Source organism: Trifolium pratense, linkage group LG4, assembly GCF_020283565.1.
Source record: "Trifolium pratense cultivar HEN17-A07 linkage group LG4, ARS_RC_1.1, whole genome shotgun sequence".
Classification (NCBI taxonomy): Eukaryota; Viridiplantae; Streptophyta; class Magnoliopsida; order Fabales; family Fabaceae; genus Trifolium; species Trifolium pratense.
Genome location: NC_060062.1, coordinates 16,626,994 through 16,653,885, shown reverse-complemented (window position 1 = coordinate 16,653,885; position 26,892 = coordinate 16,626,994). Strand labels below are relative to the sequence as shown.

Genomic DNA, 26,892 nt, shown 5'->3' with positions numbered 1-26,892 from the left:
GTTACAACTCATTAATCATTCACTAGATACAATTAACCGTAATTTTATGGAAAATGTTAACATGTGCACCAAAGGCACATGTTAAGGAAGCAAAAGTAGAAATAATATATTGAAATATGTGCATTTAACTTCTTAAGCATTAAATTTTTTTTTAACAATAAATGCAATTTTCTATATTTAGAACCTTAACATGTGCCTTTTATGCACATGTTAACATGACCCTAATTTTATTAGCGTTCAAAACAAAGTTCACTAGTGAATCCAAAGAGGAGTCATTCTCAATTCACATTCAATATCAACAATTTCTCTATACTTTGGGTGTTTTAAAATGAAGGGTTATGTTATTGGTGGTGATGTTTTAGTAGATTAGTTTTCTATAACTTAGTATTAAGAAGTTTCACATTAGTTGCGAGATGACCTATATTTATAAGTGAGGAATCCTCAACACCTATTTTTAAGATGGTATTAGTGGCTCTATACGATCCGTTGGGCCACGTGTTATCATATTTCCGCTATCGGACCACTCACCGTCTATATCCACGCACCAAACCGAGACAATCCTAGGAATCAGACCATCCACCATTTATATCCGTACATCAAACCCAATAGTACTTGACGCGAAAGGGTGTGTTAAACCACAAAAAATTCAGTTGAAAGAAGAGAATTCGTCTTATACGTCTCACATATTTTCTAACGAAAATTAATCCAAAAAATCGAAAACAAAACAAAATAGAAGAAGTGTGTAGATAGATAGAGAAAGGGTAGAATTAAAAAAGTGTGTGAGCAACACAACACAACACAACACAACACAACACTCACATTCTCTCTGCTGCATTATCACAAACACCTCAAACTCTCTATCTCACAACAATGCAGCTATCAATGGCTTCCCAGATTCTCGCATCACCTTCACCACTCACTTCTCACTCTCTTCTCCGAACATCTTTCTCCGGCGTCTCTCTCAAGCTTTCTCCTCAATTCTCAACTCTTTCATCTTCCAATTTCAAGCCTCTTACTGTCGTTGCTGCTGCCAAGAAAGCCGTCGCTGTTCTTAAGGGTACTTCCACCGTTGAAGGTGTCGTCACTCTCACTCAAGAAAACGAAGGTGACTCATCTTTCTGATTAATCCCTTTCAATTCTCCTTTTCACTCATCAACTTAGCAATAATAATTATAATTTGGCTTTTTGGAAATGAGCTTAATGCATCAAAACCAGATTAATTGAACTTAGTGATTAGACTCAAGGGGTTAATAGGTTTCCGCTAAGACGAATTATTCGGGAGAAACCGAGTTCAATTTCTAGAAGAAATAATATTTTTACTGGACTTTACATATCTCGTGGTTGAACTCCAGATTACTAGTGACCTTTCCCCTGAGAATTGGAAGGTTAACACCAAAAAAATAATATTAATACATTATGAATCTCTGTAATGTTGGGGTAAATAATTGAATTCTTCATATAAATTTGGACTCTGTTTGGATAAACAACGTTATTAAGTGCTTATGGATAAACTAATTCTATAACAAAAGATAAAAAGTCATTTTTGTGTAAGTTATATGCTGTTTCCATAAGCTATTCTAGATAGTTTATGGAAATAAGCTCAAGGGTTTGTTTGGATTGACTTATTTTTGAGTTTATGCAAATAAATAAGCTTTTATGTATTATTCATAAGATTGTCAAGGTAGTTTGCGAAAAAATAGATTACGAAGATACAATTTTCGTTAGTGAGAACTTATGAATTAACATAAAAACTTATTTATTTGCATAAGCTATTTTTCATAAGCTAATCCAGACGGGCCCAAAAAACAACTTATAGACATGTCATAAGCTGTTTTCAAAGCTCTCCCAAACAGTCTCAGTAGTGTTTATGCCAGTAGATAAGCTTAAATAAACCAATATAAACATGCTCTTGTTAATTAGTTGTAGTTATGTTAATTATATGTGATAATGTAATAGTTAGTTCTTTGTGTGCTGAATTGAATAACTTGTAGCTATTTGTGTTTTTGTGTGATGAATAGGTCCAACAACAGTTAATGTTCGAATCACCGGCCTTACTCCAGGGCTTCATGGTTTTCACCTAGTGAGTTTTAATTCATGCCATTTCCTTCAAATATTGTTATTTATTTATTTGCTTGTATAAAATGTGTTGTTTTATCTTGCAGCATGAGTATGGTGATACCACAAATGGGTGTATCTCAACAGGTAAGGAAGCTTGACCTTCGTTTCCATTTTTTTGCTATGGTTTAGTTTTTGTTGAACAGGTTAACATTGTTTGATTCTTGAATCTCTTATTTAGGACCACATTTTAATCCTAATCAGTTGACACATGGTGCTCCTGAAGATGAAATCCGTCATGCGGGTGACCTGGGAAACATAGTTGCTGATGCCAATGGTAATTCTTGTTTACTTTTTGCCGTGTTTAAAATTTTCTGGACATTCTTATGTATTGTTTTATAATTTTTGTTAAAAACAGGAGTTGCAGAGGCAACAATCGTTGACAATCAGGTGCACTTTGTTATTTGTATTTTAATTTTAATATGATAGTTGTTCTTTTGATAGTTATTCCAAACCATGTTTCTTATGCCTGTGGGTCTGAAGTCTGGGTTACTTTTTAAAGAAACTATATAGTTCCTTTTTGAAAGCAACTAACCTCGTTGTTTGTCGAAATCATGCAGATACCACTCACTGGCCCCAATTCAGTTGTTGGGAGAGCCTTAGTGGTCCACGAGCTTGAAGATGACCTCGGAAAGGGTTAGCTCTTCCACTTTAAATATTTATTTATATTTTCCATAAGATTTTATGCTGTAAATGAAAATACTGTCACAAGCTTTGGCACCTGCATTACCCTAATATACAATTGGCTGTTCATGTTCTTTCTAACATTGTACATCTCATTTGGTGATTATAATCTTATATATCAATTATGATTTGTTAATAATATAATAATAACTGATGTAATTTTACTTTGGTCTCATCTGCATCTGCTCATACTTTTGCAGGTGGACATGAACTTAGTTTGAGCACTGGAAATGCTGGTGGAAGATTAGCTTGTGGTATGTAGAAAAATATGCATTAAAACAGTTCTATCCTTTTCATAATCTTCAATTCTTTCATGCTTCTGTTATGTTATTTCATTTGCATTCGCTGCAATTTTTGAATATGGAATTTTTTTCTATAACTGTGATTTACTTTCATTCTTGATATGAAGTACAATGATTTCCCCACAAACTGGTTCAAATAAGTAATGCACAATTTTGAAAGGATTTAGAAGCAAGCTCCATACATAACTCTTGAGAGTTGTTCATTTATGTCTGTGAGTATGATGGTTCTCGATCTATAGCAGACAAACATTCTCTACTGCTAAACTGAATAGATGAACAATTCTATATGCTGCTAAATGTTAGCTTGACGTAAATGATACTTGAGAAATGATGACTGGAGTTTTAGAATATCTTTTTGCATATATGCTTTTAGAGCCGTGGCAATGATTTAATATATTTGTGGAATTCATTCTCCAATTAAAACAAGAAAGTATCTGCAAGTTTGCATCTTCTTGCTTCCTTGGATATGAATTATTATTGACTGGAAATTTAATTTGACAAACTTTGTTTTGAATTGGTCTCAATACCATCAGTTAAAAGGGGGATATCACAAGCTAGAATACATTTAAACTTATAAACTGCCAAATTGTTTTACAAGGATATAAGTTTACATTTAAATTACAGTCTTCTCTAGATATAATGATTGCATTTAAACTTATAGAAGTATAGTATGCCACATGCCGTACTTGCAATTTGTCTCAACATAATATTTGGTGTTAAAAAGCTATAGAAGCACTTATTGCGTGTCATCTTCAGGGCATTGATCACGCACTCTAAAGTAGGCTTGGCAATACACCATAAGGGTGTGTTTTTGCTCATATCTACCCTTCCATGCACCCTTACTCTTAAAATCCTAACTTGCTTCGCAAGAACAATATCAAAACCTACACCATACCTGCGTTGCAAATGTTACACTCATTATTATTTGAAGTTATGTTCATATAATAGTTTATCAGTCTTAAAATTTATCTAATATTTCATATAAACTATATAATGTGTCATGAATAACTGTTAAACTACTCAAGGCAAGTCGATATAACTATCATTATTGATAAATAATTTTAACATAAAGTTAATATAGATAAGGGGTTAAACCTACCATGTGTAGGGTGCGTACTTGTGCCTCAGGGTAAAATTGTTAAGCTTATTCAATAGTCCAATTCTCAAAAGTTATATCTGATTTCTATGTTTGCAATCTTTATAATATTTATTTATACTCATATTTCTGCATCATACACTTTATGCTTCTCTATGATAATGTGTCTATTGTGCTTTCTTGTTTACAGGTGTTGTTGGCTTGACTCCAGTATAAATTCTATGAATGCTTTTTGTATCATCCTTGTTATTTTACCTGGTGTTTGATTTCATCAGTTACCCTTGTTTTATGAAGCTTGATATTAATTACCATTCAGAAATTAATCACCCCCTGTGAAGCTTGATGGCTACTATTATTTGCTTTCTTCAATTAGCAATGTAAACTATAAAGCTTAATGTCCTCGATGAGTATGTAAACAGATCATGAAAACACAGCAGTCCGTCACTAGAGAAATTCATCATGCAGTCAGGTGTGTGTTTCCTCCCGAATAAAGTTTAATTTCTGATGTAGTTCTTGTTGCCTACTTGTGAAAGAACCTATGTTGATATTCTGTAGTTAGCTATAATGGTTAAAGTGCAAAAGCAGTGTCGAATAGTATGTTTGCTTCCACGTCTAATACCTCCTCCGTGTTTTAAACATAAAGCTACAACGCGTAGCTTTGTTCTTGACGCTCATCAAATGGTCGGTGATGGGCTGTAGCTCCAAACACTAGCTAAATGTTGTTGGTTTAGTTGGCATTGGGTTTTTACCATCGCTTTTGTTTTTTGCAAAAAAAAAAAATTTCCCACTCTCCAATGAGTTTGGATGTACACATCCGGAAAAATTACTAAAAATTCTACAAAAGCATGCCACTTTAACCTTTTTCACAGGAAATAGCATCTTATAAGAGTAAACATGGCCATTAGTTTAATTTTCATATTTGTAATTTAATTTTACACCGTAAGTACATCACAACAATCCATATGCATGACTTTATAAGTAGTTACGATAAAAGACGAAGTAAAAGGTTGTTACAACGTCCTCTACTGAAGTAGTGGGCGTTATTTACAAAATTTCTCTAAAATTTCTCATTTTTATGACGTCTACTATTTAAGTAGCAAAAGTGTAAAAATGGAAACGCTTAAGGCAAACTGTTTTGAACCATTATTTTATAAATATGTCACTCGTTGTGAGATGGCAAACCATATACTGATATTGCAATGAGAAGCATATATAGTCAACTTGCTGAGGTGGAATTTGGGAAGGAAAAGAATGGGGCTAGCTTGCTATTAATTCCATTATTATTGAAATGGTTAATTAATTCTTCATCCAAGTAATCCGTGTATTTTTCAACTTTGAGCTCGATTAATTATTGGTTTGTTCAAGTCTTCAACATTGTGATCAATTAATGATACTTTCTTCGGTCTCATATATATATATATATATAGAGGAGGGTTATATTGACTCCAAGAGTAACTCAATATTAATTATCATTAGTAATTATGTGACCTCATGTTTCTTAACTATTCTCACAATATTTATGGATTCCATTTTATTTATTTCAATTTATGGTTTCCATTTATTACTTTATGTATATTCATTTTTTCCTAAAATATTAATACAAGAATCCAAAATTAATTATTGGTAAAAACAAAAACAGAAATAAATGGTGCTGTTTTTTCCCACATTTTTTTCTTCTTAATTTTTTTTATAAATCGGATATTTTCCTCTTCCAATTTACTTTGATCTTGATCTCTTGCATAAAAAAAAATTACTTTGATCTTACACTAGGATGTATGGCAATCATGAATTTCTTTTGGTTTTTTTGGTTGATAAATAAGATGAAATGGTGAATGGTTTTATGATAATCAATGGAAAAGAAAATAATGATTTATTTTTTTCGAAAAAAAAAAGACTTTTTTTTTGGTTTACGATGACCGTGGATCGAACTCAGGACCTATAACGTACTACCCAAATACATCATCAATAGACCAAACCTAGTGACTTTAAAAATTAAATAAATAATACTTTTGATAGAATAAAAGGAAATGTCTCTACCATAAAAAAAAAAGAATAAAAGGAAATGTAAATATAGAGTAATTAAAGGAATCCATAAATATTGTGAGAATAGTTAAGAAACATGAGGTCACATGATTAGTAATGATGATTAATATTGGTCCATTAGATTAAAACAAAATAAAGGGTTAGGATGTGGAGTAACTCAAAAGAGTTACTCTTGGAGTCAATATAACCCTCCTCATATATATATATATATATATATATATATATGGGTCTTGTTAACATGTGCCCTAAGGGCACATGTTAAGATATCCAATTATAGAAACTCAATATTTAATGATGCTAGAAATTTAATGCTTCAAATGTTAAAAAGCACAAATTAGCATTTAATAATTTCTATTTTTATTTCCTTAACATGTGCCTTAAGGGCACATGTTAACATTCTCCTATATATATATATATATATATATATATATATATATATATATATATATATAAAATAACATTTTAGATTTATTGAAAAAATGATATATATATTTTTTATTGACAAGGAAAAAAATGATATATTTAATTTATATTTAGTGTATATATAGTTAGCTAAAAAATAAGTTAATTGAAATGAATTTTTAATAGGTATAAATTTTGCGGGTCAAACTTCTAAAAATTAAAATAAAGAGACCCAGAGACCCAACGAAAAAAGACAAAGACTAAAGATTAAAGAAAATGCCTTGTAATTTCTTTCTAAACATTTTAAGATTAACTACTTGCTAAACATTTGACCTTTCTCTGGTTTGATATTTGACCTTTTCTTTTCTTTTATTAGTAGGATGAGAAATGCACTCATGGACCCAAGACTTGTCATTATATTTCTAAGTGAAGATAACCTTGTCCTATAAAAACAAAAAATATATGATGAAGTTCACAAAAGCCATTTCTAGTCCCTCTTCTTGCATCCACCATGGCTCCAAACATTTGTGATGTTCTCTCTGAAACTAAACGTATAATAAATTCTCAAAATTGGCACTATTTTAATCTCTACCTAATCTTTCTCGTACCCCTCTCTTTCTTCTCCCGCTTCTTCTTCCAACTCCTTCTCAAACACTTTCAACAACAACAATCCTCACCCAACCTAACCATAATAATCTCCTTGTCTCTTCTCTTAATCATTTTCTCTACCATTTTCACCTACGGCGCCATCATAAGCATCACTTATAGTGTCTTCCATGGCTTTTTTAATCGACCCGTCAAACTCGAAGAATCCATCAAATCTATATCTACTTCTTTCTTCCCCCTCCTTGCCACCAACATCGTCATATACACTATCATCTTCTTTGTGTCATTTCTGATTTTACTTCTCATTGTACTCGTCTCTTTTCTTGTCATTTATCTAGGCCATGTCGACATAACAACTTACCCTTACTTGAATACGTTATGTTACATGGTTCTAATGCTTGTTTTTCTCCCTCTTGTCATGTATTTGGCAGTTAACTTGAGCTTGGTGCATGTTATTGTAGTGGTGGAATCGCGTTGGGGTATTGAACCGTTAAGGAGAAGTTGGAAATTGGTGAATGGAATGAAGAAGTTGGTTTTATCAATCATATTCTTATTTGGGTCCTTTCAAATTATGGCATCGGTGATTGATTATAATAATTGGGTACTAACTTTTTCGTCTTCTCTTTTACTTGCTTGGTATTCAATTTACAATATTGGGGCTATTACAGTGTTGTACATATATAGCAAGGAGAAGCATGGTGAAGTTGCAAATGAGGAATTTGGAAAAGAAAACGATGAGGCTAACTTGTCCTTAATTTCATAATAATATTGGTCAACTGCTGCGACTCGCTATTAATAAGTAGTGTATAGATCTCCTACAACAATTATATGGTTCGTAATAATTTGAACTAGAAAAATTTCGAAAATCGCATTCCGAAGTTTTTATAGAAGGACAAAAATGAAAAATTAGGGGGTAGAAAAGAAACACAGGGAGTGGCAAGAGAAAAATTTCACTTTGTTGAGTTGGTCGACCTAGGCCCATATATAAACCCAGCCACAACCATTAGAAAGTTTCAAGCTTTCAAAATTAGAGAAATGATATTTGTACAACAATTTTTGAACAACTTTCTTTTCCCTTGTTTTTATTGGACAACAAGTCAATAACTATAGTGAGAGAAAAAGGAAGAGAGGGAATAAGAATGTATTGCATTAAATTTTTATTCTTAATTACTTATTGTTTTCTAAGTTCAATGCAATATTAATTATTGTTTTGACAACATTAGTCTTAGTTTTATTTATTTGCATAGAGAAATGGATCGATATATATTTTTTGGTTTTAAGAGAGAATAAAAAAAGAAAAAACAAGCAAAAAGTAAAGAGATTACTTCTTAACAAAAACTACTTCCCAAGCATCAACATCAACGAAACTAGATAGTTGAGGAGGAGATGTCTCTAAAACCATCATAGGAGAGTTCGAAGAAGCTCATAACTTGGCCAAAACAACATTCCAATCTCTACGTAACAATTGGTGAATGTTATGAATCTCGTTAGCAAAAATATGAAAATGCGAAAGTCCATCTCTGATCAACGAAACCGCATGTAACGGGTCAGAAAAGCAAACTATACTCCTGTAACCATTACGCCAACATAGCTAAAGCCCATGCAAAATAGCCATGATCTTGACATATAACACACTCGACAGTGACGCCGCATCATAAAAGCCTTTAGAAAAACTCTGAAACTGTTGTGAACGAGCTCGCCAAAGCCAACTATTTGTAACGAACCCAACATACTCCCATCCACATTTAAACAAACTATGCCTTCAGTCGATCGAGTCCAAGATACTAGGCGTTGTTCATAGCTCCTACCAGCTTCTAACATATTAGTCTCCAAAGCAGTAGTGCAGAAGGTGTGCATAGTGGAGATAATAGCGCCTTATTTTATTACGAGTACACCATATATTTTAAGTAGCTCAGGGGCGGAGCTCTTTATGAGCTGGGGAGGGCCGCGGCCCATCCCAAACTTTCATTTTTAATCGGTGTATATGCTAAGGACATATTTTTGTAAATGAAAAAGCAACATATATATGCATATAAAGATTGATAATTTTCACAATAGTATTCCCGGGCCTAGTGGTAATTGGCACATCCATGGATAAGGAGAGCATGTGTTCGAGTCTATGGAGCACGGACTCCGACACGGACATCCCGACACTGCTAATTTAAAAAATACAGAACACCAATACCGCTACATGTTTATAAAACATATAAATTGATAATCAAAATATATTCATGTAAATCTAATTTGAGCAAGTTATTTCTTAAAATAAGTTTTAAAACAAGATATGATAGTATTTTATCTTTATTTATCCATCTACTATCGAAAAAACTAAAAAATATTGTAATCAAAATGTAATGTCTTCAATCTCTCATTGATCAATATTGTTGTTTCGACACATCTTTAACTATTGTAGATATGTCTGATATGTGCCTAAGGAGATCATAAGCAAAAATAAAAAATAAAAAATTGGGACACTTGTCCACAGGTCGTACGAGTGTCTTACAGGTATTGGACACCGATCAAAGAAGTGTCAAAGTAAAGGAAAAATTGAGATTTTCCGACACCGCTTTGAGCTATCCGACACGTGTCGTACGAGTATCATATGACGTGTCGGACATCGCGACACGCCTAATCATAAAAATGTCAGTGCTTCATAGGTTCGAGTCCAGCACAAGCACATTTTCACTTTTTTTTTTATAAAATTGCTATGTATAATTTTTTTTTTTACGGCTGCTATGTATAACATTTTCACTTTTTTTATTTATTATAAAATTACTATGTATAATGATTTTAATAGAGTATAAAAAAAAATAGAGTATAAAATTTACCATTGAAAGTTTATATTAATTTGTGTAAAGTTTATATAAATTATATTAAAATAAATTATTTTTTTATAAAAATTTAAAATAATTTGATATGTATTTTTAATCTCCAACAAAAAAATTTAAGCTTTTTAATGGTCCACCTCAACTTTTTAACCCACTGAAGTAGCTGCTAGCTAAATATTCACTCATACCCATCTTTTAAGATCTAGGGAATTCCACAACCTAACTAACAATATTAATTAGCACAAAAATTACTATAATTTTTTTTGGGAAGAATTCCTGTAATTTAAGTATATATTGTATTTCCTTTATACTTTAAATTTACTTAAAGGTCAGTCTATGAGAAACAACATACTCCCTTTGTCCCAAAATATAAGCAAAAATTGATCAACAAAAGTGAATGTATTTAGTCCAAATCTTTAATCAAATACATCAAGTTTCTTTGACTCATTTTTGCTTATATTTAGGGACGAAAGAAGTACAATATTATTCTCTTGTTATTATCATTATCATAGAAGGAAATAAAAGTGAAGTTAAATGGGAAAGGAATGCTAGTGAAGTAGGAATTTTCCCAACTAGAAAATAATAAAGTGAATCTTTTGGGCCTATCATTGTCTTGGACCGAATTGGATTGGTGTATGATTAATTGATATTCAAAATTATTTACTAGTATTTAGTAATTTATTTATTTTCAATATATCATATGACATTTATACACTTTAAAGTGCTTTTAGCTGCAATCAACTTGTTACTTGTTAGTTTTCACGAGTGAGTGGTTCACGAGCTTCACTCACTCACTCAATGACTTGTGAAGTGTTAAAGACTTCAAGTGGAGTTGGAGTATTAAGTCCACTACTTTCACTCACAGTCGGTGATCATAATTTTGTAGCACCAATTTTTGTTTGTTTGAGTATTTATTTATGTTAGAATTTGGAAAATGCTAAATATGTGAGAGTTATTATAAAAAGAAAACTTTTTAGGTAATGTAAGTTGAGTATCGTTCATCTAAAATGAATGAAGCAATTTTGCTATTTTCTGTTTAACCGTTTAATCCATGATGGGTTACGGGGAGACGATCAGAGTATCATCCACATATGACTTAGAGTAACGATACAAGTAAGTTGAACACTAAATTTCTACACAAAACCTTAAGACATTAGGTTTATGGATCATCTCACTTATAAGTTGCTCAACTTCCACTTTTCTAAGCAATGGGTGAGACTTAACTCACCTCGCACTTGCAACAACAATCCAACACAAAATTCGTTAGATTTGACGAATAAATAGCTCTAAGACAATTTTTATATTTTTGAAAGCTTAAGGTAATTATCTTGGTAGTTTTACCAATATTCATGTGCCTACCTTAGCTAAGGAATGAACAACTAGATTGTCTCCTAGTTTAAGGAATGGACAGCTATATTATATTTGAGAAAATATTGTGAACACAAATTTTGTGTGTTTGTTTAAGGAAAATATTGTTGCTAATACTTTTTAGATAATTTTTTTTTTTGACATAAATACTTTTTAGATATTTGAGTAGTATATTTTTTGTATTTGGTTGGTTGTATATATTTTTCTCCTTAATTAATGATGTGCTTCTGATTCAACTTTTGTTTATTTTCTTAACGTAAAATATTCAAATACTGTATAATTTTTAGAGGAATAAATAATGTAACCGACCATATACGAACATTTATTCAAGTTACGTGTAGTTGAATATTTATTTAAAGTTAATATTGTATGGCCTTGATTGGAAAAGGCTGCAAATTCATATTTCTCTTCACAAAAATGAGATAAAGAAGAATGCTATACTTTCTGATCCACCACTTATCCTTCTATATGGATACATACATGCCTCATGCACCAACTATAGCTCTCCTCTCTCGTTAGCCTTAAACATCACACTCAATGTACGTAGTATTAATTAGAAAGCACAATCAAAAGAATTATATACTATTAGATTAAAATTTAAGATTCTTTTTTTTTTTTAAAAAAATGGTCAATATAATCACTTTGAAATAAGGGAGTATTATTAATACATCTAAGTTTGAGTAGTTCTTTACTTATTTATAGCGTACAAATTGATCTAACCAAATATTCCAAAACAAAAACAAGGCATGGAGTAAATTTAGCAGTAGTTACTTGTTGGGTTAGTTTAATTCTAATCTCCTCAATTGGAGTAACCATCCAATATTTTTTCTGTTACTAATCACCCAATATCTAAGTTGGCATTACCATGAAGTGTATTGGTCCATTTTACTCAAGTACTAGATATACCTAGTTAGTAGTTGAATTTGGATTACTTGTTTACCTAGTAATTTATTTCGACCATCCGATCTTAAATCAGTGATGATTGATAAATTTAATTTAATAACTCAATAATATAAACAATTTTATTTCAAATCAACAATCAAGATTGTCTATATATCGTGTAGCTACATGAACCTATCATTGCAAGCGATTCAAACCCTTCATAGTAAAAAACTTCTCACACTCTCATGACTCTTACTTAAAAATCACTCTCTTAGTGATTTATCCATATGTGCGGAGAAAAAAAAATTGTTTTGCCTAAATTTATATTTTAGAAGCGGGAACTTTAAAAGGTCGAGAAAATTTCACACACAACATAATATCAACAATTATTAACAATACTAACGTTAACTGTTTTGAAGAAGAATAAAAACATGAATACATTTTTTAATTATTAAAAACATATTTATCTCCCCCCCCTTTCTATACCCAACAAAAAAACATATTTATCTAAAATGAACCAAATCCCACAAAAAACAATTACCAATTTTTTTTTAATGAAAAAAAATTACAAAACAGTGTATATATCATATATGTAGTGTTTCTTGTATGGAGGGATATTGCTTGAAAGGCACCCTAATATTTAATGATTCCAAATAGATTAGTAGTTTTCTTTAATAAGGGATGAACTTATTAGGGTTGACATGCTTTTAACGTGCAATCCCACTTTGCTTAAATGAGTTAGTATAAATCTTTACCCTTATCTTTGGTTGGCCTAATTAATGGTCTAAGCAAAAGAGAGTAATGAAACCGACTCTATACGTTAATACCAACCTCTCTTTTTCAACTCTTTTTAACTCATGTACATTTTTCCACTTTATTTATCATCAGTTACTACCCACTAAGAAAGAAAAAAAAAATCATCAGATTCAGCTGCTACTTATCTCTATCTCTAATTTCAACCTAATTATCTTTTCTATACGGTCTACGTACAAACTACGCTAATATTATGTTTGAAAATATACTAGGATTGATTCTTATAAAAAAGAATAATATAAGTGTTAACGAATGAAGATTATGTCAATTGATAAAGAATTAACTCGTACTTTATAAAGATGTAGGTTCAACACTTGCCGTCGGAGTGAGGACCTTTAGTGGTTCTGGGGAATCTTTCAAGCATAACTCACCTAAATTTTCCTTTCAAAAAACAAAATATTAGTTGCTCAAAAAAAAAACACAAAATATTAGTATTAATTAGAGAGAGTAGACCCACTAGTTTTTACAAAGAGTATTTTAGCAACATGCACATTATAAAGTGTATTTAACAAATTTTCAGTTATCACTTGCTACCATATATATATAGTAGCTTTTAAAAAATTAGGGAATTAATACATTCTAACAAATGCTTATAAGTTGACCAAAAAAATATGCTTATAAGAGCTATTAATTTACACTTACATATTTTTTAGAAAGAGTATTTTAGTTTAAAAGTATCTGATAACTTTTTAGTTTAATATAATTTGCTAAAATACTCATCATAAAAACTAGCGAGTGTATGTTAGCGAACAAATCTTAGTGGTTTGTTTTTTTTTGACGAAAAAAAAGGTCATCACGCCCTTGCAGATATGAGCCAACTCCCAAACTCAACCAAGGGCCTCAATAATCTTAATGTTCCATTTCTAATGTATATCATCCTTAATCCATGCAAAGTAAACAACCCATGAACACATGGGAGTGGTCCAATCCGCAGAACTATATGTCACAAAAATCGGGTTAATGAGAGACTATAAGGAAGGAAATGTGATATTATAGAGGATAAAATATGAATATTTTTTTGTTTAATGACTAAAAATTAAAATTCATTTATAAATTAAAGACCAAAATCATATATATAACCTTATATAATATGACAAAATAACATATGATAAATTTAAGTTATTTTAAAAAAACAAACTTAAAACTATTATTATTGTTATAATTATTTAACTTAATATTTATAATTTAAATGTATACACACAACCATACACTATATTTCAATTTTTTAGAATTTATTCATGAAATCATTTATTATACCGAGTTGTATTTTATTAGGGTAAATCATAAAAATAAAATTATTTTAATTTTATGATGTTGATTTCTAACTTCGTATTTTTTTTTTTTGTCTTAAACAAAGTAGCAAACACCAATAAGATTCTTACACACAACTTTAAGGTTCTAAATTTAAACTTAAGTGAAAGTATTAATTTATCTAATTAAAAAGAAATGATACGATTAACTTATATATTATATTCTTTTTGCTAAATTGAGATATAAAATATTACTATAGATTATCAAATTCATTTTATATCTCTCTCTTATTGTGACAATTTTATCATGACAACCAAATGACCTTAATAAATATTTATACTATATTAATTATTAGGTTTAATTTTTTTATTTATTATAATTTTTTTAATTTATATCTAAATTTATTATTTCTTTTTTATAAATATTAATCCTTTAGTTTTTAATGAAAAGATATATAGAGTTCGAATAAAAAATAAATAAAATATCATTAAAAATTATTTTACACAAAAATCTAACTATTCAACTGAAAAATTATTCTTCATTAATGAAACTCAATAATTATTTGAGTTTAATTACTTAGTTATTAGTTATCTAACTTCACTTCATTTATAGCAATAATAAAATATTCGTTTCATAAAAGTCACACCTGATGAATTATAATAATATATTTCATTTTTTTATAATAAAAGCAAAACAGAAAAAATAGTTAGTAGCTAGCTAGTGGAAGTAGAAGTGAAACAGAAAGAGAGCTAAAAAGTGTGGTTATGATGAAAGCGTAATGACAATTGTATTGTAAAGGCGCGTGCTTCACAAAACAACTTTTCTTGTTAGTAACACTTCCAATGTTACAAAGAAACGCAATTGTGTGTGTCACACAATTAGCTGTTATAACAAAAATTATAAGGACGGCTTCTAACTCCCCTCTAAGTCTAATCAATACATTTGATTAGTCGAGTGGTGATTGACACTGAATTTGGTAGGGAGGATTACGATTCGATACTTCATAACTGTGATTACGAAGAGGCTAGAACCACTTGATGCTAGAACTGACCCTCGAACCAGATTAAACAGTCCAGTGTGCTGGATACTTATGATGGACACAAATAAAAAAATTTAACCGATCTTTATTTATCTCGTGATCAAACTCTGAAATACCGGACCATTTTCCTTAACACGAGAAAGTTAACACACAAAAAAAATAAAGTAACTACTCACTCTATTCTCTCTCTCACTCCCAAAATATATAAATATAGACACTCACACATAAAACTTGTTCACTCACAAACACTCATATTTGTGTGTCTGTTTCTTTTCTTGTTATAACTGCTTTTGCTTTCAGTGTTTCTCTCTCTCTTTCTCTCTCTCACAGTTCTAATTTTAGTTATAAATCTTAATATGGGAGAACTAGTTATGGAGGAACAAAAACTGATGGATTTTTCTAAGAAAGATGCAACTCATATTGCCAAAGGAAAACGCACTAAGAGGTTAAGACTTTTGTCTCCTTGTGGTGTTGTTTCTACTAGTATCACATCTAGTGAAGAAAATGGGTATTTTGATGATGAGATTGAAGATGATGATGAAGAAGAAGATATGGCTAATTGTTTGATTCTCCTTGCTCAAGGAGGAAATCACAAGCAACATGATGATGATGACGATGACGACCGCGGCGACAACAGAAGGGAAAAGGGTAGTAATGGAAATAAAAAAATTGCTCAGATTGTAACTGCTGGTGCTACTGCTACCACAAAAGCTGGTTTGTATATTTATGAATGCAAAACATGTAACAGAACTTTTCCTTCTTTTCAAGCATTGGGTGGTCATAGAGCAAGTCACAAAAAGCCTAAAATTATGGCTGAGGAGAAAAAAGAGAAACTACCATCATCGCCACCGTCCTCAATCTCATCTCATGATTCGCAGTCAGTTAAACTGATTGCGAATCATGATGAGCTTGAAGAAGCCGAGATACCTCGTGGCGGGCCTACAATTTCTTTTCTAATGGGGAATCAAGGATTGAAAGCTATCAATGGAAACAAGGGTAAGATTCATGAGTGTTCTATTTGTGGATCAGAATTCACATCTGGACAAGCATTAGGTGGACACATGAGGAGACATAGGACATCCTCCGCGAACGCACCTATCGCGGAGGAGAGAGTAGTTCGGCCGCAGAATATTCTACAGTTTGATCTTAATCTTCCGGCTCCCGAAGAGGATCTCCGGGAATCAAAGTTTCAGTTTCCGGCTACACAAAAATCTATGGTGATGTCTGCTGCTCCGGCTTTGGTGGGTTGTCATTATTAAACAATGGCGGAATTAATTGCAACAAGAGTTTTTTTTATTTATTTGTTATTAATGATGAACAATGTGAATGATTATAGCGTTATTTTTAATTTACAATTATTGATAATTATCCAATATTCCTTGGATTATTATTCTTTGGTTTATTAATAATTTCCATTTCCATTTTGATATACATGATCTGAAAAATTTGTTCAAGTTGGTATACTTTGAGTAAGTAAGTGGTTAGTGTATGTGGTGTTTGCCTTTCATTCACGAAAAGTGAGTGATAGAGCATCTTTATTTCTTTTTTATTTTTAAATACATACAAATAAAAAAAATTTGTCAAGTTATTTACTAGTAAGAAATTCATTTTTTAAGGTAAATAAATAGGATATTAGGTTCAAACTTAAATTTATACCTATTATATGCAATATTCATATCAACTGAACTATGCTCATAATGACGATTTATTTTAATTTTTTCTAAACTTTTCTTTGATGGAAAAAATGGAGAGTGATGTGCAAACTCAATTAAGAGCAAAGTGTGTTTGTGTGGGTATCTAGGTGGAGTGAGTGTAGTGTCATGGAGATGTTATGGTTAGCTAGGGTTTGGCAGCACCACAACCACAACTAAAAATTGTGTATATGTATGGATTAGGTTCTTTTTGTGTGCTTTTGATTTTATAATAATAAAGCTAAAAGATCTCTTTCTTTCACACACTTGCCACCCCATTTCAACTCTTTTCATTAATGACAAGAATAAAGGATTAGCAAGCAACTGTGCCATATGCACCTATCACCATTTATCCTTTCAATTTATGAATTTTGCTAACGTAATGTGAGTTTTCCTTTTGAGAACTAAGGGATAATATTGATAAAAAAAAATGTTATTAATTAATATTTTATTATAGTTATTCATGTAACGATATGGCAGTAAATGTAACTGATTAGTTGATTGCGCAAAACTAAATTTATGTAAAAGGACTTGACATACATTTGAAACTATTTCGGTGTTCCCTTCAAATGCACGAAAATAAGACGCTTCAATTTGTAGCTTCAAAATTTTGCGGAAAAAATTCATTGAGAAGCGAGAAAAACATGAGTTTGAGGTAGCAAATGGAAATTTGTCATTAAAAAAAAACGAAAATTTGAACAAGATATTATATTCTATCTCCGCAAAACATTTTTTCCCTTTAAAAAGAACTTACAAAAATATGTTCTAAATAAAATAATATAAACAATTTTTTCTTGCATCCATAATTTAGATTAATAACTTTATCTTATAAACTAAATTGTTCACTTTAAAATTTATAATTACATTCTTGACAAAAAAAAAAGTATTTATAGTTACATTACATCCATCAATTAATATTGTTAGCTATGTAACTGATCATGCTACTATTTAATGTATCTTAGTATATTTCAAGATCCACGTTACCTCTTATGATGATTGGTTTTAGCTTTTAAACTAATCAGTTTCACCTAATTATAATTAGCAATATGTTTTGTTCTCACTCAGCATGTTCCTAAACTCAATATATTTATAAAATGTAAAGTCAAATTTGATTTAATTATATTTCTTATACGTATAAATACTTATTATTAAAATGAGAAATCAATAATTAGCTTAGGGATTGTCTTGTGCCAGCCCATACAAAGGTGATGCTCCCAAGGAAGATACTTATAAGCTACATATATAATTGATTAATTTGGGACTTTATACGATGGTATGTCCAATATTTGGAATTGGACCCATCACCCATACGTAGTACTACTACTCCTTTATAGTTACAAAATTTAAGCCTTAGTTATGTAAAGTTCACATAATGAAGGATAAGGGAAAATGACAAGATCAATAACAACATTTTTACTTATATGTTGTGAGAGTTCACATTCTTTTTTAAACACAACACATATTATTTCAATAAAAGTAGTTAATGAATTCTTGTAGAAAAAATATATATATATATATATACTTCTTCCGTAATAAAATATAAGCAAAATTCATATTTTTATGTTCATTGTATAAAATATACTCATATTTTTCACGATGAAAATACTGTATATAAGAATGCAATTTTAAGTTCTAGTTAGTATACTATAGATTTGTTTTTTTCTTTTTTTTGTTCAAATAGTCTAGTGGCTAGAAATTTCACCCTTTAAAATGGATAAGTGGGATGAACGATGTTTGAATCTTGTTCCCAGCCCCTGCATATATAATGCAATATCTCTGCCAGATGAGCTAAACTTACGAGACAAAGAAAAAAAAAAGTATCATGGGGGTGAGAGATCAAATGAAAATTAAGTAAGCAATGTAGGGAGGGAGAGAGAGAGAGAGAGAGAGAGAGAGAGAGAGAGAGAGAGAGAGAGAGAGAGAGAGAGAGAGAGAGAGAGAGAGAGAGATATGGAAGACTTTAAAGTGACTTACAGTGGCCACTACTACTACTTATCTAAAAGTTAGTTATGTGCACGTTTTAGGGAATGCTGGTAAGCGAAGCATGTGGACACATATACATTGCGTGAGGTGTCCGAAATTCTTCATAACAAATTGCTGAATTATATGAAAATTAACAAATCACTTCTCATTCACATTACCACATGTGTAGTTTAGTTGGGGAGGGAGCTTCCCTCTTTGTCATGTAATGTAACCTCCTCCTATCATCCCCCTCTATAAATTAATAAAATTAATTAGTAATCTTTTTCATAAACTATCTAGTTTTCAGGAGAATATAAGGTTCCGATAATCTAGAGTTTAACTGTAATATAAGTAAAGTGGACAAAAGGTTATTCCCACCAGAAATTAAACTCGAATTTTCTGAAATAATTTGTCTTACAGGGAATTTATAAATCACTTGAATTTGATGTCTTAATTATAAAATTAATTGTTCTAAAAAAATACTACAATCATAAAGCACTACTTTGCTTGTTCTAGAAAAGCCCCTTATTTTAATTTCTTTGTCACTCAATGTTGTACTTTGACAATATCAACATTATTTTTATCAACAACCTTAGCAATAAGTACCACTAAAGCTTAATTTGCCTTAATAAGATATACAAAAATTTGCTAGTAAGATGTAGTTGAACGAATAATGTTAAAATTTTAGGTTCGGTATTATAAAAAAAATTGATTAATTTTACTTAACATAGTAAAAATTGTCAAACAAGTTATGGGGTTGTACGTACTAATGAAGCGTTTTCAGTTGGCTACTTTGCTTACTCCAAATGGCCACAGTCTCCTAATTACAAGTCACGACGAGAGAATGCCAACCAAGGGATATTTGCTGAGATGTCAATGTCCTTTTTTGAAGAAAAAGAATAAGGGAAGAACTTTAGTAGTTTGGACTTTGGAGTCCAACTTCTTTAATTAATTCAACTAATTATAGCAAAAGAGAGAATATGGCAAAAATATATATATATATATATATATATATATATATATATATATATATATATATATATATATATATATATATATATATATTCGCAAATAAAATTCGTTACACATACAGAGCGGATATTTTAATGAAGATCTGTAAATAAGATAAATGAATATTTCAATTTGCCGTTAATTAATGGATACGAATGCGGATTTTATGGTATTCATATCTACGTATATTCGTATCCGTTAGTAAATAAGAAAATTACATAAATATTCTTAGTTATCAAATTCAAATATTAAAGAGTCTTATAAGTTTTTATAACTTTGTGATGAACTTTGTTTTGATAAAAAATGAAATGTATGAATTTTATTTTTTTAAGAGAAATGTATGAATATTATTATATTTTGATGAAAAGAAGGAAAATGAATGGGTTGACTTTTGTTGTTAAAATTGAGAGTGAAATGTATCAATATTATTATGTGTTAATAATTTTTTTCCTTGTTTCTTTAAAAGAAGATAAACAACTTTCAAGTAATTAAAATAAAAATTCTTTACAAAAATCACAATTTGTTTAAAAAATTATTATCCATGGATATATGTAAATATTCATGGTACCTCAAAATCCACATATTACCCGTTTATTGGATACCCGATCCGCACGGATATAGAGCGGATATGAATATCATATTTATCCAACAAGACAGATATGAGTACCATATTATCTGCACCCACTATAGATATAATATATAATATGTGTGTATATTAATAAAATAAATGTTAAAGAGGTTCTAACAACATCAATCTAACGCTCATTTTACTACATTCACTACAAGAAAACTGTCATTTATTGGTGCGGTGTTTGTTTCCTTTTTTATTTTATTGCGGTGTTCGTTTGATTTAGATTGACAGATCAACTTCAATCAACTACTAACTCACACCGTGACTAATTAAATTCGTCAGCAATGATGATCCAGAGAAATATTTCTAAATTTAGTAGATATTTCCTAACTACACAGCTAAGGTAGATAGTTGTAAATGAAAAGCGTTGGGTGGTATATTCAGTTGTGGAGTAGGAAATTTATTAAACTTAAGTATCATAGTATATAGTATATTGTGTAGTTGTTATGTTATCCTTTTGGGTTGGACGAGAAGTGTGTTAGTTCACAGTTTGTTGATAGAGACAGACAAATGCCTCAAATGCATGAGTTGGTTTACTATGTGACTTTCTTGTACCCATAAAATGTGTAGTAGGCATTGGCCGGTTTTTAAATTCCATTTTCGTTACTAGAGTTAAATCAATGAATTTCATTAATCAATTTCTTAATTCACTTGCTTAATTCTATATACTCTATAGTTAGTAACTTAGTATAGTGTGTTGACCCAAATGTAATAATTAACCAAACCATTAATTCATTCATTATTAATTAAGTAAGTTACTTACCACTTGGGGTTTGGCATAATATGACGGATGAATAAATTTGGATCTACTGGTTTGCCTTCTTTTTATTTGATTTGATTTTGTTGAAACAATATTTTTTTAGTGTTATTTCTTAATTAACCAAACCATTCATTCATTATTAAGTAAGTTACTTTGGTAGAATATGGCTACCTAAAATTAATCTACCTTCTTTTGTTTGGTTTGGTTAGCTTAATTTCCCGTTATGTACGGCGTAGGTAGTTTAGTTACTACTACACATGTATAAATTTTGAGTAAATTTTAGTAATATATCAATCCAAATCACAACAATCAGTTTCATCTTCAAAACAAGAACCGTAACACTATTGCGTGGATTACACTTAGATCAGGTCAAATTAAAGTAAACAATGATGCTAACGTATCACAAGATGGCCATTAGGGTATAGGCGCGCTCTTCAAAAGCTCAAGTTTTGTACAACTCTATTCACCTCACAAAAAATTGTGGGTTTCGTTCAATGGCTTTGAGAGTGAAAACGAAATCATGATAATTCGCTTATTCAAGGGTCACATAGACATGTCAAGGAAGAAGTTCCCTATTTATTGTACCTATTATTTTATTGAATTTGATCTATTAATAAATTTTGTTAACATCAAAAAAAAAAAAAAGCAATAATATCAAGCTACTACTATTTGCGGTTAATAAACACTTTATGGAGAAGTGTGCTTAATTAGAAGAAATTAGAAGAAAATAATTGAATCAACGAATTAGCCTTAGAACTTAATGTTATATAATTAACAATAACTGTAGTTAACAAAACAGTTGCTGTGGTGTAGTGGTTATCACGTCAGTCTTACACACTGAAGGTCTCCAGTTCGATCCTGGGCAGCAACAATTCATTTTTTTTATTTTTTTTTTTACTTTTTCTTGTCTTTGCTTAAAACATTCAATTTTTTTTTTTGTCAATTATTGAGAACGATTTTATGTTTTTTCTTTTTTATATTGATATGAATTTTCCCTTTCTAAAATATGTATTGAATTAATAATTGTAATGTAAATTAAGAACACAACACAAAAATTTACCAGGATCATCATGGCTGAAGTAAATATCTTACTTAGCCTCTCTACATTTTGAAGCTTCATTTCATTCAACAAAAGATCAAGCTCTTTGAACGTTTAAACTTTAAACAAACACTGTTGTAATCAATCTTAATCTTAAGCATGCTTTCTTTCCAAAAATCTATTACCATCATAATGTAGAACATTACATTGTCCTGAAAACTTAATACACATTCAAAGAGGGGATACAAAAAACAAATAAAATGTTAACAAAATCACAACAATGTCTACATTTGGGGAAGTATCCATTACAAGTCCTTCCTCGTCCGAGCCTTTGGCCAAAGTCGCAAGACTACTGCGTGAAGCTTGAATGAAGTTTGAACATTTATCGTCATAACTCAAAAGATGGTTATGCACCTTGAAGTGATGCAAATCGATGGCTCCCAATTGTGCATTTAGCATATGCAACTTTGAAACATGTCAGTGCTTAGTTAGCTGAAACAAAGACCCTCACTTTCGCTGTAACTTCTGGGTGAAGTTTTAACTCTGCAATATATTCTCCCGTTTCACGGATCTCGGGAAGAGTAACAATTCTCTTGTCCACCTCCCTAAAATCGAATCAAAGAAAATCATTGAACAATTGAAAGGAAATCACATGTGAACTCAAACCAACTGAAGCAGAAATGTAAATCATCAAACAGATGTTCTTGATTTGAAGAATTTCTAATATTTCTTCCAAATTTCTAGATATTTTTTGGATAAATGTCTAGAAATTGCATACATTGAACACATCCAAATGAATCCGCAGAAACCTTAAACTCATTCAAGATTTAAGCCACAAATCAAACGAGAAAAGAAAAGTGGCTAGCTATACAAAGTTAACAAAACAATTGCTTGCTTCACTAATTTTAAATAGTGATTCGTTAGAATGAATTTAGATTCATCATAACGAATAAGAATTCATCATAATGAATCAGGATTTAAGATGGAATTCGTGTCCAAAATTGACATTTACTAGGTATTCATATCGAATAGGTTCAGTTTTGTGTCGAATCGAGATACAACACACATGTAATGTAAGATACTGAAAACCATGTTGCTATAGTATCAATTGATAAGGAAAAAGGAAAGAAAAAAATAACAGTGCAGTTATTACTGAAATGTGCATCGAGTGTTAACATATTAAACCAATGTATCACATAAAACATTATGCTTATTTTGTCCGAAAAGAAAGGAATTTCTCTAAATGAAATTTCAGATACTGGTTGATCCTATTAATGTTTTAGCAATTTGGTTAACTTCCATTTATGTTATATCGAAAACTCAACCCAAAAAAACCATTTCATTATTCTGGTAAAAATAAAATATGAACTTCCCTTGTAATTGGAAGGCTCCGAAGTCATAGAACTAAATAAACAATAATCTGAGCATTAACCATATTGCAAGTCGGAACAAAATATCTTACTGAAATTTGTTTTGTCGCAAACTTTAGAAACTAAGCGTATTTACACAGGTAAGAAAAACTTTAAACTAGATATTATAGGATAATACTCAATCAAAGAAGATCTATAATGCTGAAAGAGAAAAGATTTATGTACACCAGAAAGATGAATGGTACCTTTGAAGCTGTGACTTGATTATGTCAACAAGATCTTGAGCCGTAACACTAAACACAAAGCAATCATTAGACACAATCATATACATATACGGCACAAAGTGAGATCCTGTAATTGGTTATAATATATTTTACCTTCCAAAGATTTGTTTTCCTTTACCACCTTTACGCTTAACCTTGAAACCTCCCGTGGTTTCAAAAAGTAGAGCAAGTTGCTGCGCCTCTTCTTTTACCTAGAGAAATGTAAACTTAGATAGTGTTATAGTAGAAAATATTAGCATTATTTTCCTCTTGAACTCTCACTAAATTTTCACTGCATATTACCAGAAGCCTAAAGAAATAATGCCGAGACAATGAAAAGTTACCCGTAGTTTCTCAGCCTCAATTCTTTCTTCCTCTATCTTCATTTCCCTGGCAATCCAAGGGATACACAAGTCAAAACTATGACAAACATGTTTTATCTTAATGTAATGCTTAATGTATTATTCTAATTAAAAACTTAAAGGATTTTATGTTTTCCTGACAAAGTTTACTCTTGATGATATTGCAATGACCTATTGTTAGAACAACATACCCAGCTCCGAAGAAAACAGATAAATAAACGGACAAAAGAACATAAACGATGGATTATGGGGTCCGGCTAATTGTGCTTATGTTACCAATAACAGCGTGGTTGTTGTATTTTTCAATTATGCAACTTTTAAGGGTATAGAATACTAGTATTTTTCAATTATGCAGTGCTTAATTACTACGTTTCAAACCAAGACATTGGGCTCGAGTGGTTAATGAGCTCCTCCTAGGACGAATCGTTCGGAAGAACAGATGTTTGATTCCTGGTGGGAACAATTCTTGGCCGAACTTTACTTACCTCACGGCCGAACTCTGGATTACCGGAGCCCCCTTTTCCTAGGAACCAGAGGATTAATACAAAAAAAAAATAGTACGTTTCAGATTACAAGTTACCCCTGACCATACCAGTAACCGCAGAGGGCTTCAAACCCCACATTTCCAACATTTCTAGTCCTAACCCAACATACAAACGGACCAATCCCAATGGGAAGACGCTCGCCCACTTATTAGTGAATATAAGTCTAGTAACTTATTCGAAGTAACCTATACCCCTTCAATCTAAAGTGTCAATGCTACATAGGCCTAATGTATTATTCTAATTAAAAACACTTAAGAGACTTTTGTGTTTGTTGACAGTTTATTCTCCAAGATACTGCAATAACCTATAACCCTTCATGGTCACCAGTATTAGTAACCTATATAACACAGACACTTCAAATTGAAGGCGTGTCTGGTATCTGACACCAACACAACACTTACACATGTGGTTATACCCTTCATTGTCACTAGTAACCTATGTAGCACTCGGATTTAAGGCGTGTTGTATCTAATACCGGCACAATCACTTCCATTTTTTTTATATTAATGTGTCAGTGTCAATGTCGTGTCTGTGTCTGCCGATGTAAATTAAAATTTCCAAAATCTTATGGAATTCAAATATGGTATAAAAATTGGAACATTACTTGAGTATAGCAGGAGTTACAATCTCAGCTTTGCCACTTGGAAACAGAAAATTTCTGAAAAAACCAGCCCTTACATTAAGAAGGTCCCCTTTCTTTCCAATATTAACAATATCTTCCTTCAAAATTATCTAATTTCAAAAAATACCAACAAAAACAAAAAAACTTAATATAAATCATAAATATAAACATGTCACAACAGCGGAAAAAAAACAGTGTTTGATTTATGATGTAACTAACTAACCTTTCGAGTTTTCTTTATTTTCTGTTGAGCGAAAATGATAAAAGGTGAAGTTTTGTTGGGAAATTGAGAAGAAGTTTTGAAGTTAGAGGTGAAAGTGTGTTGCAATGGTAGTGAAGAGAGAGAAGATAATGTTGATGATGCCATTGTTGTTTTGAAAACTCACCACCCAAAATGCGTTCTGTTTTTGCTCTTATCTTTTCTCCACTGTTACCTGAGCGACATCATAAAATAATTAATAGATATATGTAAAAATAAATAAAATGTTTTACTATGTACCAAAAAAATAAAATAAAGGGTAAATGTCTATTTACACTCCTGCAAAATTAGAGATTTTTAGTTTATCCATTGCATGAATTTTTTTTCTGTTTAACCCCTATAATGTGCAGATTCTCTCATTTTGTCCCCTAGGTGGACAACGGAGAATCTGACCGTGCATCTTTGCTAATGTGGCATGCACATGTGGAAATACATTTAATTTATATTTATTTTTTAAAAAGTCACGTCAGTTAATATTTTTTTAAAAGAATAATAAAAAACATATTCTTAAAACTTTTTTTTACTGCCAAAAAAAATTCAAAAAATAATAATTTTTTAAAAAAACAAAATACTTAAAACTTTATTATTCTTTTTTTAATAATTTTTTAAGAATTTTAAGAAATAATAAAATTAAATTTAAAATGAATTTTAACTAATAAATTTAAAAAATAATAAACTTATTTTTTTTATTATTTTTACAAATTCATAAAACTTTAGTATTATTTTTTTTTAACAGTCTATTTTTTTTTTTAAAAAAAAAACATAATAATAAAGTTTTAAGAGTTTTTCTTTATAAATAAAATTATTATTTTTTGGATATTAAAAAAAACATAACAATAAAGTCTTAAGAGATTTTTATTATAAATAAAAATTATTATTTTTTGAAAAAAAGTATTATTCTTTTTGACAGTCAAAAAATATTAATAAAGTTTTAAGAATTTTTATTTA

The 26,892-nt window shown here is 30.6% G+C and overlaps 4 protein-coding genes and 1 non-coding gene across 5 annotated transcripts; 4 read left to right on the top strand and 1 right to left on the bottom strand.

The window, feature by feature from the left end:
* The first annotated feature begins 753 nt into the window (after nt 1-753).
* On the top strand, nt 754-4,706 carry LOC123919887 (superoxide dismutase [Cu-Zn], chloroplastic). Its single transcript, XM_045971906.1, has 8 exons — nt 754-1,105; nt 2,019-2,080; nt 2,163-2,202; nt 2,297-2,392; nt 2,474-2,505; nt 2,676-2,751; nt 3,000-3,053; nt 4,388-4,706. The coding sequence occupies exons 1-8, from the start codon at nt 871-873 to the stop codon at nt 4,411-4,413; spliced, it is 621 nt and encodes a 206-aa protein (XP_045827862.1). The 5' UTR covers nt 754-870; the 3' UTR covers nt 4,414-4,706.
* A 2,400-nt stretch (nt 4,707-7,106) lies between these two features.
* LOC123919886 lies at nt 7,107-8,433 on the top strand. The gene has a single exon (XM_045971905.1). It carries the CDS (start codon nt 7,154-7,156, stop codon nt 8,009-8,011), a length of 858 nt encoding a protein of 285 aa, XP_045827861.1. The 5' UTR covers nt 7,107-7,153; the 3' UTR covers nt 8,012-8,433.
* Nucleotides 8,434-15,626: 7,193 nt separating this feature from the next.
* On the top strand, nt 15,627-16,883 carry LOC123919885 (zinc finger protein ZAT5). Its single transcript, XM_045971904.1, has one exon. The coding sequence runs from the start codon at nt 15,786-15,788 to the stop codon at nt 16,686-16,688; it is 903 nt and encodes a 300-aa protein (XP_045827860.1). The 5' UTR covers nt 15,627-15,785; the 3' UTR covers nt 16,689-16,883.
* Nucleotides 16,884-22,282: 5,399 nt separating this feature from the next.
* Nucleotides 22,283-22,355, top strand: TRNAV-UAC. Its single transcript has one exon. It is a non-coding gene; the product is annotated as a tRNA-Val (tRNA).
* A 315-nt stretch (nt 22,356-22,670) lies between these two features.
* On the bottom strand, nt 22,671-26,151 carry LOC123919884 (50S ribosomal protein L9, chloroplastic). Its single transcript, XM_045971902.1, has 6 exons — nt 25,909-26,151; nt 25,668-25,795; nt 24,501-24,546; nt 24,271-24,368; nt 24,139-24,186; nt 22,671-23,128 (listed from the first exon to the last, which is right to left on the bottom strand). Exons 1-6 carry the CDS (start codon nt 26,050-26,052, stop codon nt 23,008-23,010), a joined length of 585 nt encoding a protein of 194 aa, XP_045827858.1. The 5' UTR covers nt 26,053-26,151; the 3' UTR covers nt 22,671-23,007.
* Between the last annotated feature and the right edge of the window lie 741 nt (nt 26,152-26,892).